Source organism: Colletotrichum acutatum (genome assembly GCF_030867785.1).
Source record: "Colletotrichum acutatum strain CBS 112980 chromosome Unknown BDZ83scaffold_25, whole genome shotgun sequence".
In the NCBI taxonomy this organism is placed as follows: Eukaryota; Fungi; Ascomycota; class Sordariomycetes; order Glomerellales; family Glomerellaceae; genus Colletotrichum; species Colletotrichum acutatum.
In genome coordinates, this window is record NW_026849019.1 from 407,451 (window position 1) to 420,852 (window position 13,402).

Genomic DNA, 13,402 nt, shown 5'->3' on the forward strand with positions numbered 1-13,402 from the left:
TTGGATGCAGATATCGGCTCCATGAAGACTACAAGCCGGCTTGCTTTGGTATCTATGTTTTCTCTTCGGATCAGCAACAGTGGGCAGCGACCCTGTTTCGAGCGATGCCTTGGACGTTGTCCTAATATCGGTCCAGTGATCGGGACCCTGGAAACAAGCGTTGAGTGTGAACAGCGCACAACCATGATAAGATTCCTTGCCTATAGCTCGTCGTGGATCTCAAGCTTCTCTTCTCCAGTCTCCTTGGTTGCCTCCTTGGTCTCCTCAGTCTCTACCTTGGAGCCGTCTCCCCCCTTCACTGGGACCTCCTCCATGACCTGCTCCACAATCTCCTCATCCGCAGTCGGCTCACCCACCTGCCAGGCATCGGCGTTACCTTCAGAGATGTCGGCAATGTGCTGCGCGACCGCGTCTACCGTGATCTTTCCACCCTTGAAGGGAAACGCTAGGCCCACGGCCGGGTTATAGACCGCCACGCCCTCGGTGGCATCCGCCGGCAGGCCAAAGAGCGACGGCATATCGGGGTACTCGCCGAGGTCGACCGTCACGAAGGTGATGTACTCGTGGTACTGTTTCGCCATGGGCTTTACGGCCGATGTCCATGAGTCTAGGTTCTCTTCGACCGTCGAGAAGAAGTAGGTCAACGACTTGCCAGACTGTGAACATCTCATACGTTAGTAATCTCCCTCTTGGACGTTGCATGAGAAAACGTTTGTAAGACTGCAATGGGGTGCCAACTGACGCTCAAATACTCGGCCTCGTTTCTCCTCGTCAACCGTGGCACGAGCTGCGACGCACACTTCTTCAGCATCTTCTTCATCGAGTCGACCTCGTCCAGCTCAGACGTCATGTGGAACGCCCCGTCGACGTTGTTATAGCACGCGATCCGCCCGGGCGCCTCGTCAATCGTCGTCAGCCCAAAGGCGTAGCGGTCGCGGTAACGCCCGGCCATCTCGGCGAAGCGCTCGCGCAGACTGGTCTCGGACTCGGCCATGTGCGCAATCAGCACCACGTCGTCGTCCTTGTTGAAGGATTTCGCGGCCTTGCTGTCGAGAGGGACGACGGCGGGGCGGAGCATGCGGCGGACGAAGGCGGTGATTCTGCCAAGAAGAGAGACGCGGGCGGCTTAGCTGAAGCTCCTTTGTGAGGTGATCAAGGGGGGGCCGATGATGAACTTACTCAGAGGCCTTTCTGGGGCCGCGGTAGTGGTGCTTCGTGCCGTCTTGGCGGTAGAGGCGGATGGCGGGGTAGGAAGCGACGTCGTGTTCGGAGCAGAGCGAGGCTGAAGTCGAGCAGTCTACTGAAAGAGCGGTCGGGACGGCATCTTCGACGGCGGACCAGTGCTTTTCGAGGACTGTGCTGGCGTCGCTGTTGTCCGTGTTAACGAATGTTGCTGTAGAGGTGCAGAATGTCGTACGCTGAGGGCTTTGGTACGGTCAGCACTTTGCTAACATGTGATAGCAGCATGGAGCTTGGGAGAGTATTCGCAAGGACATCAGCTCAAGGGTCAGAGACTCGGCTTACCGCAACAACTGTACATAGGGTCAGCGTGCTGTCAGAGAGAGGTAGAATGGGAGGGCATGGTCTCGTGAGACTGCTACAACTTACATGCTACTAAGCTATGCTCGTTCGTCTTGAGGGCATCACGAACTTCGGCTTCGGTCTTGTGCTGCCAACCCATGCCCGCGCCGGTAAGCGCGAGCAACGGCAAGAGAGTCTTCAGAGACATGGTGAGAGAGATGGTGAAAACAAGATGACCCTACGCTATGCGATCGGCACCTGTCAAGTGAGTGGTGGCGGGGGTGGAAAAAGAAGCTTAAAAAGAAGCAAGTTCCGAGGAGAAGGAGGGAAGATTGGCGCGGAAAAAAGGACAGCAAGCTCCAGATCGGGGGAGGTAGCTCCCCCATGTAAGGCATTGAATTGGGTTTTTGACTCGCCGTGGGGTGCCCCTGACGGGGGATGGGTGGCCGTCTGATTGGTGCAAGATCGGAGGGTGCGGCCGAGACTCCTGAAACGGCGGGCGGGCAGGGATATTGACGAGCGGCCGTTTGATCGCCGGAGCGAGTGGGATCGGTGGGGCCGTGGCAGCGGTGACATTCGAGTCGAAGATTCGCGAGGATCGCAACATCACACCTTGAAGAAGAAGGCATTGATATTGAGTGAATTAGGCGTTACTCAACCCATAGGTTTGGTTTTGAATATTCAACAGAAATAAGTTGAGTCACATGGATTGGACATGAGGAGCCCTGTCATGTATCTACCCAGTAATACGAGCATTTCCCTGGCAGACCGAAGGGCGCCGAGCTGACCGATCTTGGCTATTCGAGATGGTAAAAGTCACTACAGTGTCAGATATTCATTTTGAAACGTACTTTCTCACTTCTCGTAGGTATTATAAGTTAGCTAAAGTGCTCTGAGAGATCAGGTGTTACTTAACGATGTAGATGTCCAGAGGCGAGGGTGATTTCAATTTCACGCAGCTTTCGGAATCGCCCTGGGCCTGTACTCTATTTAACGTAGTTGAGAAAAAGGATTTGCAGTCGGCTGATTGATTGAATCGGAACCAGGCTTTGTGCCGGAAGGTTTTCAACAAAACATGCTTTGGCCCGCAGGGCAGAAGAGAATAGAGATCCAAGGGAGCAAGGGAGTGGGCCATCTTGGTACGGTAGTACCACAGCGAACCCTGTGGTCCCAATGCGGTCAATCAACAGTGAAAGCAAAAATGACATACAGAATTTGGCCTACGTTATCAAGTCGGTCGAACATCTCTACATATATAATAGGCTTCAGCCCCCTCTGCATATGGATAGATCTCTGGAGTCAGCAGTCGATTGGGATTTCAGTGCTACAGTTCCATCTTATATCAACAGGCCATGATCATTTCGTCATCGAGAATCACTCAAGATGCTCCTTCTACTCAGAACTTCTATTTGTGTCCTGGCAACTGCTCATCTGATAGCTGCGGCTCCCACTGACGTTGGATCGCCCAGTCCTGTACGCTCCCTCACGCCGTTCACCTTCGAGCAATGGGCTGATGATATTATCAACAACCCTACGGCCAAGCATATGTCTGCTGAGGAGGCAGCCGAAGCTGCAATCAGAGCTCGCAACATCATCGGTAAGATCTTCAATCCGGCCCTCGCCTTGTCTTTGTTATTATATGACCAACAGTGCTGGATGATCCACTAACACTCAACTTCTCGCGGCAGGCTGGCAATCTACTACCCCTCACAATACTTCTTGGTCTGAAGATCCCAGTGAAATTCAACTAAATAAGCGAGATAAAGTTTTTCTCAAGTCCAAGACTTCTGAAAATGGCAAAATCATTGATATCAACACCGTTCGATGCAACAGCTACCCCACAAACATGGCACCGGTATGTGTTTAGACTCAGCTATTAAACCTATCTCAAGCGTGACACAAGATATGCCATCTGGCTGACGATCTTTATTTTATTTTACTGCAGATTGAGAACGCCGCCTGGTGCATTCAGTGGCTAGCAAACCAAGATGACAACAAGTGTGTTGTGAAGGAAAAGGAGGTGACAGGTTTCTGCCGCTCAAATGGAAAAACTTTCATTCTCGGATGGAGGAAAAACAAGGAATCTCTGCACCAGTCAACTTGGTAAGTGCTTTCTCCCGCCCTCTTCTCCCGTCCTCGCTTTCGCCCTCCTCGACTCCTCTAAACGACTTTGACTGACAAGATCCTGCCGGAACCATAGCCAGGAAATTGCAAGAACCGCGGGAAGAATCATGGATTACTGCACCAGCAGCGGGTTCGTACAAGGGGACACGACTGCGTGGAATGATACCGCTACCGGGGTTATGATTCGTACATTTGAGTCGGGCGATATTGACAAGGACATTAAACTTGAGATATAATTGGATCTTCCATACAGCTGTCATCGAGCCTCAAGCTTTCTTTTGTCATATTTTCTTCTTTCCCAAAACCCAATCTCCTTACCTTTATAGTTTCGTTCGAGTGAAACCTAAACTGATTGCAGAGGATTAGTATTAGCTGTAGGTATTCAGCCCAATCATTCACAAGGTACATCGTGACGAAGTTTCACACCTAAATCACTTAGCCGCTCCTTAAGATATAGCTTATATGAGATTTTTTAATATCAAATGTATTCAAGCTTGAAAATCTTACCAGGGGTTATTGGGATTTTGCCCGTCTCGTTCGCAGATCGCTTAGAACCTAGACTTACAAATTACAACTGACAACTCTCTGGTTGTAGAGTCTGGGAGATCTGTGACAACACATGAAGCGTTTGATCGTAATAAATAGAAACTCTTATAATCTCAAATTTTCAAGAAATGAAGTTCCAGCTACATTGTATTCGCCCTCGCCTCTGTGGCGCAGGAGTCTAGAGGAGTATGCCAATACATACATACATACATAGTTTATTACGCCCCGGCTAAGCTGTTTAGGGCTCGCATGATTATCTACATATTCTCCACATTCGTTCATATCCTTGCCTCCCAGAAGCCCATACAAGTCTTGTTCGTCTCCGTATGTGTCTTTTTTAGTTTTGCATGTCGATGCTGCGGTTGCTCGTGGGGTTAGTAGCAGGCCATCTCGGAGTTGTTTCTCAAAGTGTTCGACGTCCTATCGTCGGCGGCCGAAGCTAGTCCTGCTGTCGATGGCACGAGGATGCGTGGGGGTGTCTCCGGTTAATTTGATGATGTTAGTTGCGTGTGGTTTCGCTGCTGGCTGATCTGTGCATCTAGCCTCTCCGTGCTCATGGCGAACTTGATCGTCTCTTTGACAACGTCTACGCTTGGCGACCAATCCTTAGGGTCGGACGCGCGCTTTCCTCCCAGGAAGTATGACAGATTTCCTCTCCGCGTTTCCGTCTGTTGGAGCATCCGAGTCCGCTGTGCCGTCCACTGTGTGCATCGAAAGAGAAAATGCTCTACCGTTTCTGCAGATTGCCCGCAAGCGCATAGCGCCGCGGCGGTTGCGCCGATCTGGTAGAGGTACCAGTTCAGCCTTGCCATTCCGGTGCGTAGTTGCGCTAGAATGCTGGCTTCTTTCCAGGCCAGTCCGTCATACAGCTTGCGTGTGTGGTTTCCCGGCAGGGCTATGTCGATCTTCTTCGAATATGCTCCTACGTTGTCGGGCAAGGCTCCGTGCTTCTGTCGCACGCTCTGTAAAGCGATCCTAAGTGCCGTCGAGTAGGCTCTGGCCGGCCGTTTTTGTGGTGTCTTGTTTACTTGGGTACTTTCCTTTGCTGCTGCTTTGGCCGCTTGCGCCAGGTCTGACTCTATCGATGATGGAAGCCAGAAGAGAGTGACTCTGTTGCCTCGTCTCTGCAGAGCTTGCACGCTGGCATATAGTTGTCGGATCTCTTGTTGGCCTGACTGCTGCCGCGGGTTGTGCATCACCAACACTGCCGCTTTGTTGCGGGTGAAGACGTGGATGGCCCGGTACTCGAGTCTCTCTGGGAGAGACTTGACCGCTTCTGCCAGTGCCGCTAGCTCTGCTACATACGGGTTCTGCTCCGTTCTCTGACCGAACGTACGCGAGGCCGTCACGACGCCACCGCCCCCTCTGAAAGATGCGGGCAGCGTCGTCGCCGTTCCAAAGCCCACAACCTCGTTCCTTGCTGAGCTCCCTGTCGCTATCCTCACTGCCCATCCAGACCGGATTGCCTCAGAGGCCTTGACCGTGTCGTCGTCGACTACTGTATCAATACGACGTTCCCAAGGAGCGATCGAATACCCTTCGATAGTCTCCAGCTTGTCAAGGGGTAGGTCGCGATAGGCCTCCGCCATCAACTGGAAGGGTGACGGAAACCGTCTAAAGGCCACCGCCCGCAGACGTCGAAGCGGATGGGTCTTGGGAAGGCTTCGCAGCCGTACCCAGAATGTCGTTGATTTTCTGTCGTACCTCTCTTGCGCCGATTGTATGCTTGCCTCCGCTTCAGCGACCGCCGTGGCCACCGTGTTGAAGGTTCCCACGATCGCTTGGGCGCCAATCCTCTGCACTCGGTTGATCACCCTCATCTGCGCTGCTCGACACCTGTACCTCCAGACGTTCGACGCGTAGTCCATCGTCGGTGCTACGGCCGCCACGAAAAGCTGTCTGGCCGTCGCCGGAGACAGGCCTTTGAGCCGTTTGAGCCCCAGCACGGCCTCCAGCCCTTTTGTCGTCGCGTCTGCGATGTGCTTTTCGAAACGGAGTTTCGTGTCCATCATCACTCCCAATACTTTGACGTGGTCCTTTGCTCGGACAGTGTCACCTTTGATGACGAAGCTGGTTGAGTCCGCCGGCAGCCTCCAGTTGCGCGTGAAGTGGATGATGGCCGTCTTGTCCGTCTCGAACGTCGCCCCGCTTCGTCGTTCCCACGCGAGTGCTCGATCGATAATATCTTGGATGCCCTGACGGTTTGCTTCGCGCGATCGGCCTGTGACCCACGCCGTGTAGTCATCGACGAAGGCCAGCGCGCCCCCGTTCTCGTCGATTTGGTGCTGTACGAGATCGGCGTTGAAGAAGAGGAAGAGCACGGGCGAAAGCGGCGAACCCTGAGGCAGTCCGGCTTGTGGTAGCGGACGAGCCTCGGACTCGTGACCGTTAACCAGGATGCTTGCCGTTCTATGGGAGCAGAAGGCGTCCACCCATCTCACCAGCTTGTCCGGGATCCCCCGCGCTCTGAGTCTTTGAAGTAGTCTCTCTTTGTACACACCATTGTATGCTCCCTTGACATCGAAGCTGACCAGACTGACCACCTTTCTCTTTCTCCACGCTCTGTAGATGTACTCCTGCAGCAGTACCAGCGCCTGCTCTGCCGACCTCTGCTTGCGAGCGCCAAAGTGGCTCGTGGGAAGGAGGCCGAACGTCTCGACAGCGTGCGAGATACGTTCTGCCAGGACCGACTCCAGCACTTTTCCGAGCGTCGAGAGAAGCGAGATCGGTCGCCAGGCCTTCGCTATACCGTAGTCGCTTTTGTTTGGCTTCTTCAGCGGGATGATCTTTGCGTGTCGCCACTGCCTCGGCAACACCCCTTCATCCAGTGAGGTCTGGAAGAGTGTAAGCACCCTCTCCTTCACCACTGGCCACGTGTGCTTCCACACTGCCACCGGCAGACCGTCCTCTCCGGGTGCTTTCCACGACTTTGCCGCAAAGAGCTGTCTCTCTACTTCTCCCAGTGTGAGGTTAGGGAAGGGTACCGGCGATCGTTGTGGCCGATCCCCCTCCTCCTCGATCATGCTGGGGAGAGGAGGGAAAAATGTGGAGAGCAGCTCTTCGGCCTGTTCTGCGGCGTCTCCCGTTTGGGAACCATCCGCCCTTTTAAGTTGAGGTATCTTGTCGAAAGATGCCCCTTTACTGGCGTCGAGATACTTCGCGGCCTTCCAGATATTGGCGTCGTCGGCCAGAAAGTCCTCCCAATGGCTCTTCTTCTGTTGTCGGATGGCATCGTGATATTGCTTGGCTGCCGAGCGTGCGCGTTGCTCCAGTTCAGGTTGACTGTTACCTGCCCTTCTCTCCGCTCTCGCCCGGTTTCTCCAGTGGGTATGGATCTGCCGGAGCTGGGTGAGGTCAGCCGTCCACCATCTCTTTGCATACGGTGATGGCTTGGCCGTAGGTGTCAGTGCCTCTACTGCCTCGCACACCACAGACATCAGTCGATCCGTCTGTTGCTGCACCGTACCTCCTGTTGGCATTCGCCCTAGGTTTGCTTCTACTCTCTCATTGATTTGCTTCCATGGGGCGTTCTTGAGGAGGAGCCGTGGCCGGCTTTCCATCTCAGGCGCGGCGATGTCGAAGGTCGTCTCGATCGCCCGGTGGTCCGACCCGTGGTCCGTCTCGTGCAGGCCGCATCGTACCACCGTTCTTGCTAGCTCTTCGGACGCGAGGGATAGGTCGATCGTCGTTGCCGCATCGTTCTTCTCCCACGTCTTCGTGCCACGCGGAAGGAGGCTGCGGAGCGAGTACTCGCTCATTAGATCGATGATCGGGTCCGCCTCGCCCTGCCGGCCCTCCGACACATCGTCACCTCCCCACAGGTAGTCGTGGCAGTTGAAGTCTCCTACCAGAACCACGTCCACCCTCTCCCCTGTTCCTCCTCGGACATTCGTGATAGCTTGTCTCAGCAGGTCGCACGCCTGCCGCAGCATCTCCGGCCTCTGCACCGGCACGTACACCGACGCCACTATCAGTCTTCGATCCGGAAGCCGGACGATGGCCGCAGTGATATCCGAGGACGCTATCGGCAGCTGCTCTGTCTCTACGTCTCTGTTCACCCAAAGCAAACTCCTGATTCCCCATCTTCCTTCGTCCCTCCACTCCGTTGGTACCATCCTCGTCCACCTGCTATTGCCCATCGGAACCGTAATGACCTTACCTTCTATCCTCCGCGCCCATGGCTCCTGCACCGCTATGGCCGTGAAGTCGCGCAACGCCTCATCATTCATCAGACTTTCGTGCACTGCAGCCTGTTTCCTCACGTTGAGCTGAAGGATCTGGACCTTCCTACTCATGGGAACGCGGATACAGCTTCGGACAGTTCTTGCTGAACGACTCGTGCGGTCCGCCACAGGGCACACATGTCACGATCGTCTCACGGCATTCAGAGTGGTGGTGGCCTACCTTGGCGCATCGTCCACACACCCGGGGGTTTACGCACTGGTACGCCTTGTGCTTCGTGATCTGCTGGCAGTTGTAGCACTGCTGGGGGCGCGGCCGCCGTTCAAACGCCATCGTCGTGCCGGACTCTCCTCCAACGTGGAAGAAGCCCTCGGAGATCAGTCTACGCGCATCACCGGCCTTGGTCACGAACACGACCATGGACCCATACGCCTTGGGTATCTCTTTCTTGCTAAGCCAAGAAATCTTGGCAACCGTGGTCTCGTTTTCTCGGCTAAGTGCCTCCGCCGCTTCAGCCCTGACATTGCCCTTCTCATCCAGTACCTCAATTCGCTTCACGTTGTCGATCTTCACGGGATAGAGTTCGTCTCGTAGCACGCGTGCTCCACGGCCGAAGCTCTTCTCCGCGATCTGCTTGACATACCTATGCTCCGCATCGTCGCGACAAATGATCCGGATCCTATCCGCGTTCCTTGGGTCTACCGTGACGGCCAGACACCGCCAGCTACCCTGTCCGTCCAACGCGCGCATCTCCTTTTCCACCGCAGCCCGGATCCGGCCTGGGTTGAGCTTGTCGCTGCCTTCTTCAACTCTTGATGTATCGATCGTACAGAAGGGGTCGCTGCGGCTCGGCAGCGTCGCGTTGCCCGCCGTGGCTACCCGCGAGTCGCGACCTTGCCCACCTAAGCCGCTTCGCGCGACGTCCGCGTAGGACACACTTGGGCTGTTCCGCGTCGCAGCAACTGTTGCGAGTGCTTCGAGGTTTTCGTTCGTCTTGGCGCTTTCGTCCTCCACGCGTTCTTTCATCGCTTGCAGCTCTCCTTTGACGGCCTGTAGCTCGCTCTTGACTGTTTGCAGCTCCGAAGTGACCACGCGAAGCTCTGCCTCAACGTTTTTATTCCGTGCTTCCGACTTCTTCCACGCATCGAACATGATCTTGACCGCTGTGTGTAGCTCTTTGACCTGCTTGCCCATCGTCAGGAGCAGCCCTTTGTCGTCATCCTCTATGGGTTTCGCGCGTTCCTTGGCCAGGGTTGTGGCTCGCTTGGTCGTCGTCCGCCGGCCACCACCAGCAACCTCCGTCGCTCCGTCGGTCGCATTGTCGATTATCTCTTGATGAGTCTGGTTCAGTTGGGCTTTCGCGGATGGCTTTCGCACCCTTCGTGATGGCAGGTCCTCGTCGCTCGCTGCCACCGCCTCCCTCGCAACGGTGATGGACGTCGAATCTAGCTCGAGATCCATCGCGTCGGGACGTGCGCAGAGACGCCACGCGGTAGATCGTGCTAGTGCCACGTAGCGCGTTTCGGAGCTTCTCGACAGCGCTCAACCCAACAACGTCGAATGATTCTTCACACAATCAAATATCGAAAATTCCCCAATCCTCTGATCAATACTACAGTAGAAGTCGAATTTGGTTTCCGTCTTTCTGGGATACAGATCAGTATGCCAATAGGCAGACCCTCAATTGTAGTATGCAACAAGACGAATTGATAAGCACAAACGCACGGGCCCACCACCCCTTTAGCTACTTCTCCCTTCACCGGGGTCCTCAACGTCCACCCAAACATCAAAAGCAGCATTGCGCCCATGATGAGTTCGCGGCCCTTCACCTGCACAGAGTGCACACAGACATTTACGAGAAACGTAGGTGCCCGTCAACCTCTACTCAATAATGGTGACTAAGACACATCATAGGAAAACTTGGAACGACATAAACGCTCAAGTATGTGTCAGCCTCGAAATTCCAAAGTTGCGAAGCTCACATTTGCCAGGACATGGTAGCGATAGCCGTAGGCCGTTCAGATGCGAAAATTGCAAAGCCAGGTTCACTAGAAAGGACGTGTGCAAGAGACACGCCGAAAGATGTAGAGGCACATTCAGCCGTGTGTTGACGATCACCGCTATCGAGAACGGAGCGGCGCAACAGGCATCGGCCGTTGAAGACACTGCTCTTTCACCAGACGACCAGGATGATTCGCCCTTTTCAACTTCTCAGGAAGGCATTAACGCTGGAGTTGGAGATGATACCATCTACCCAAATAGCCCACCAGAAGCTACAGAAGTGCCTAATCCGGAGCAGCTTCTAGTGACGGAGTATGTTATCCAAAGATAAGGTCTCCATTAATAACTGACTGTTTGTTCAGGATTATGACGACCGGAATAGAAACTTACGTATCAACGTATTTCGAGAGTTTCCATCCATCATTCCCACTTGTGCATCGACAAAGCATAGGGAATGAGTTACCTAAGTTGTCGAAGCAGATTATCGTCTCAATTGGCATGCTATATGCTTCCAGAAATGTGTCTGAAGAGGAAACGGCATCCTTGATGCAGAAGAGCCAAACACTATGGAAGTATGGTCATAATGAACTTTGGCGAGTTGTAAGTCAAATATGCGACGTCAAATCAAGTATTGGCCGTATTAAACTCACTTATGCCAGGTTGAGGCGGACTGGAGAGAAATCCGCAGGGCATGGGTTATGCAAGCATGGCTCTTGCATATCATCTATGGGGCGTATACTGGCAATGCGTCTGACTTCGATAAATCAAAGAAGATGCTGCGATGGATTGTCGACGTTAGTTGTCTCTCTTGATATGTGTTGGCTGACTATCTCGTTAATTCAACCTAAATAGGCCGCCCGAGACCTCGGTCTCCTCCGCCAAAACGTTTTCCAGTCAACATCCAGGTTCAGAGACTTGGAAGAACAGACATTACACGATCACTGGATGTCATACGTTGAATCGGAGTCCATGAAGCTATCCATGTACACCCTTCTGTTCCTCGACTTTCATATTTTCTCCCCTTGCAACATTCGCCCACTTACCACTCCCACCGAGCTCGATTGGGAGCTGCCCCTTGCTTCATCATTATGGGAAGCGGACACCTCGTTAGCGTGGGCCCAACGGCTCGGAGACGAACCCCGAACTGTCGGACTGACCCGATCTCACGACACGCCTGGCATGACTTGCCCAACAACAAAATCACTGAACCTTGCTATGCAATCATTAATGACGGACACACCGAGTCCGCAATTGTTAGCGGCGCTGCGTGCTTCGCCGATGGCAACGCTCTTCGTCCTTACCAGTCTCGATTCCCTCGTCAGGGATTTTACCCGGTGCTACTACCAACTCCCACCGGCTTTGGCCGACCCAAACGCATACCACATTCTCACTCAATCTCAAAACAGACAGGTCAGTGCAGCTTTACGATACGTCTCCGAAATCATCACAACGCAAATCGCCGCGGCAGATAGCTCGAACTGGCACATTCTGAACTTTGCCGAGCGTATCGCACTATCCGTCAAGCTCGCGCTCTGCAAACCCGATGATCTTCTGATTGGTGGTATCGTGGAAAATAGCGTCGTTGCCGGCCTCACAACCGCGACACATCTCACCATGGGACTTCAGGTTGGAGCTCGCAGATCGTTGCAAAACCTACTCAGATACAATTCCGGTGATGACGGAATGTTAGTCTTCCTTGATGACTTGATGGACGTCCTGTCAAGTGTGACGAGCATCGAGAGGCAAGATGCGTTTCGAGAAGCGCCTTGGGCGACGGTGGCTACGTACAAGATCCTCCTGGCAATATGGAGGTTACTGCGATGGGCAACAGGAGAGATGCGACGGAAGGCAGGTACCCAGGCGACCGTCCGCACTCGGTTTGAGGCTTCTACAATCATCTTCGATTCCATTCTTGAAGTCCTGCAGCGACAAGAGCACATCAGTGGCCAAACTCGGCGCCTCTCGGTTCGGGAGTCCACCTCATTAGGCATGGCGTCGGAGGCGAGTGAGGTACGCTTCATGGAAACCGTATTACAGTTCTGGAAGGGGAGACCTATTTGGGCAATGGGGTCCTTCATGACAACGGTGCTCGAGGAGGTCATCTCGGCTGGTGGTATGGCCTATGAGTAAGGGTGTGCCGACTAGCGCGCGGCGAGTAGGCCGCTGCCTCAGACCAGGGTTGCTGCGGAGCTCCGCCGCAGCCACCACTTATCTCGAACTGTATATCTATACTTTGAAGAGGCACTTGAATTGTCACCTGGAGTAGTCTGTGACATCCCGAATTTCCCGAATCGTTTCAATCTTCCAACGGGTTTACCGCCGGCTATATCCTACACCAAGTCAACGCTGATTGTGTGTGTCCCCATCAAACAGACGCCAAGAAAATCATGGCTGCGCAGGATAATTTTGGCTGGGTATTACTTCTCCTACCATTGATATCATTTCCTTATTCACTCACACGTGGCTCTCACTCTTAGAAGTACAACTTCCCTCTCGCCTAATTTTTCTTGGCATCTGCTGTTAGTGAATGAGTGAGCCTACCACCAAATTACTAACAGCCGAAAACTCTTCACCTCCCCTTGCCGGAGCCCGCATCCGCGATGGCCTCACAGCCGCCGTCGGGCACCGGACTGATGTCGGCCGACCAAGCCGACCCCGAACCAGGCTCCGGGACACCTCCGGAGCCGAACCCCACCTCAAGAGCTAAGCGACGCCGCGACGCCGAGGCACAGCCGACCCGGCCCAGCCTAACGGGAAGCCAGCTTGATGCCACCACCGACGCCCCTACCTCGGCCGAGGGGCCCGCAGCCTCTACCGCATCTGCTCCGAGCGGATCTGCCACAGGGTCCGTCTTGACAGCCCTTGCAGAAGAAGCTAGACAGTACGAGGCACGGAAAGACGTCTTTCTGACCATTGCACGGTCCGTCGACAGCGTTGTCGCCAGCTTTGACGGTTCTAGAAAGCAGATCGCGAAAGAAGCCACTGCCTATGTCATTCAAACCCTCAAGAGACTGATCAATCACGAGAC

The 13,402-nt window shown here is 54.1% G+C and overlaps 3 protein-coding genes across 3 annotated transcripts; 2 read left to right on the plus strand and 1 right to left on the minus strand.

Annotated features, from left to right (window-relative positions):
• Positions 1-200: 200 nt before the first annotated feature.
• Positions 201-1,729, minus strand: BDZ83DRAFT_750161 (uncharacterized protein; the record flags this gene model as incomplete). Its single annotated transcript, XM_060513886.1, has 6 exons — positions 201-656; positions 743-1,100; positions 1,180-1,368; positions 1,418-1,425; positions 1,525-1,532; positions 1,609-1,729. 6 exons carry the CDS (start codon positions 1,727-1,729, stop codon positions 201-203), a joined length of 1,140 nt encoding a protein of 379 aa, XP_060367441.1.
• Positions 1,730-2,887: 1,158 nt separating this feature from the next.
• On the plus strand, positions 2,888-4,046 carry BDZ83DRAFT_613453 (uncharacterized protein). Its single transcript, XM_060507760.1, has 4 exons — positions 2,888-3,118; positions 3,210-3,376; positions 3,467-3,624; positions 3,722-4,046. Exons 1-4 carry the CDS (start codon positions 2,905-2,907, stop codon positions 3,879-3,881), a joined length of 699 nt encoding a protein of 232 aa, XP_060367442.1. The 5' UTR covers positions 2,888-2,904; the 3' UTR covers positions 3,882-4,046.
• A 5,909-nt stretch (positions 4,047-9,955) lies between these two features.
• BDZ83DRAFT_613463 (uncharacterized protein) lies at positions 9,956-12,864 on the plus strand. Its single transcript, XM_060507761.1, has 6 exons — positions 9,956-10,236; positions 10,288-10,315; positions 10,365-10,686; positions 10,737-10,974; positions 11,034-11,168; positions 11,227-12,864. Exons 1-6 carry the CDS (start codon positions 10,180-10,182, stop codon positions 12,502-12,504), a joined length of 2,058 nt encoding a protein of 685 aa, XP_060367443.1. The 5' UTR covers positions 9,956-10,179; the 3' UTR covers positions 12,505-12,864.
• Positions 12,865-13,402: the final 538 nt, after the last annotated feature.

Excerpts from the sequence above, each read along its gene's own strand:
- BDZ83DRAFT_613453 (XM_060507760.1), top strand. The coding sequence starts at position 2,905 with ATGCTCCTTCTACTCAGAACTTCTATTTGTGTCCTGGCAACTGCTCAT. Across the intron at positions 3,119-3,209 it reads CAGAGCTCGCAACATCATCG|GCTGGCAATCTACTACCCCT; the intron begins GTAAGATCTTCA and ends TTCTCGCGGCAG. Across the intron at positions 3,625-3,721 it reads TCTCTGCACCAGTCAACTTG|CCAGGAAATTGCAAGAACCG; the intron begins GTAAGTGCTTTC and ends CCGGAACCATAG.
- BDZ83DRAFT_613463 (XM_060507761.1), top strand. The coding sequence starts at position 10,180 with ATGATGAGTTCGCGGCCCTTCACCTGCACAGAGTGCACACAGACATTT. Across the intron at positions 10,316-10,364 it reads GGAACGACATAAACGCTCAA|GACATGGTAGCGATAGCCGT; the intron begins GTATGTGTCAGC and ends CACATTTGCCAG. Across the intron at positions 10,687-10,736 it reads GAGCAGCTTCTAGTGACGGA|GATTATGACGACCGGAATAG; the intron begins GTATGTTATCCA and ends CTGTTTGTTCAG.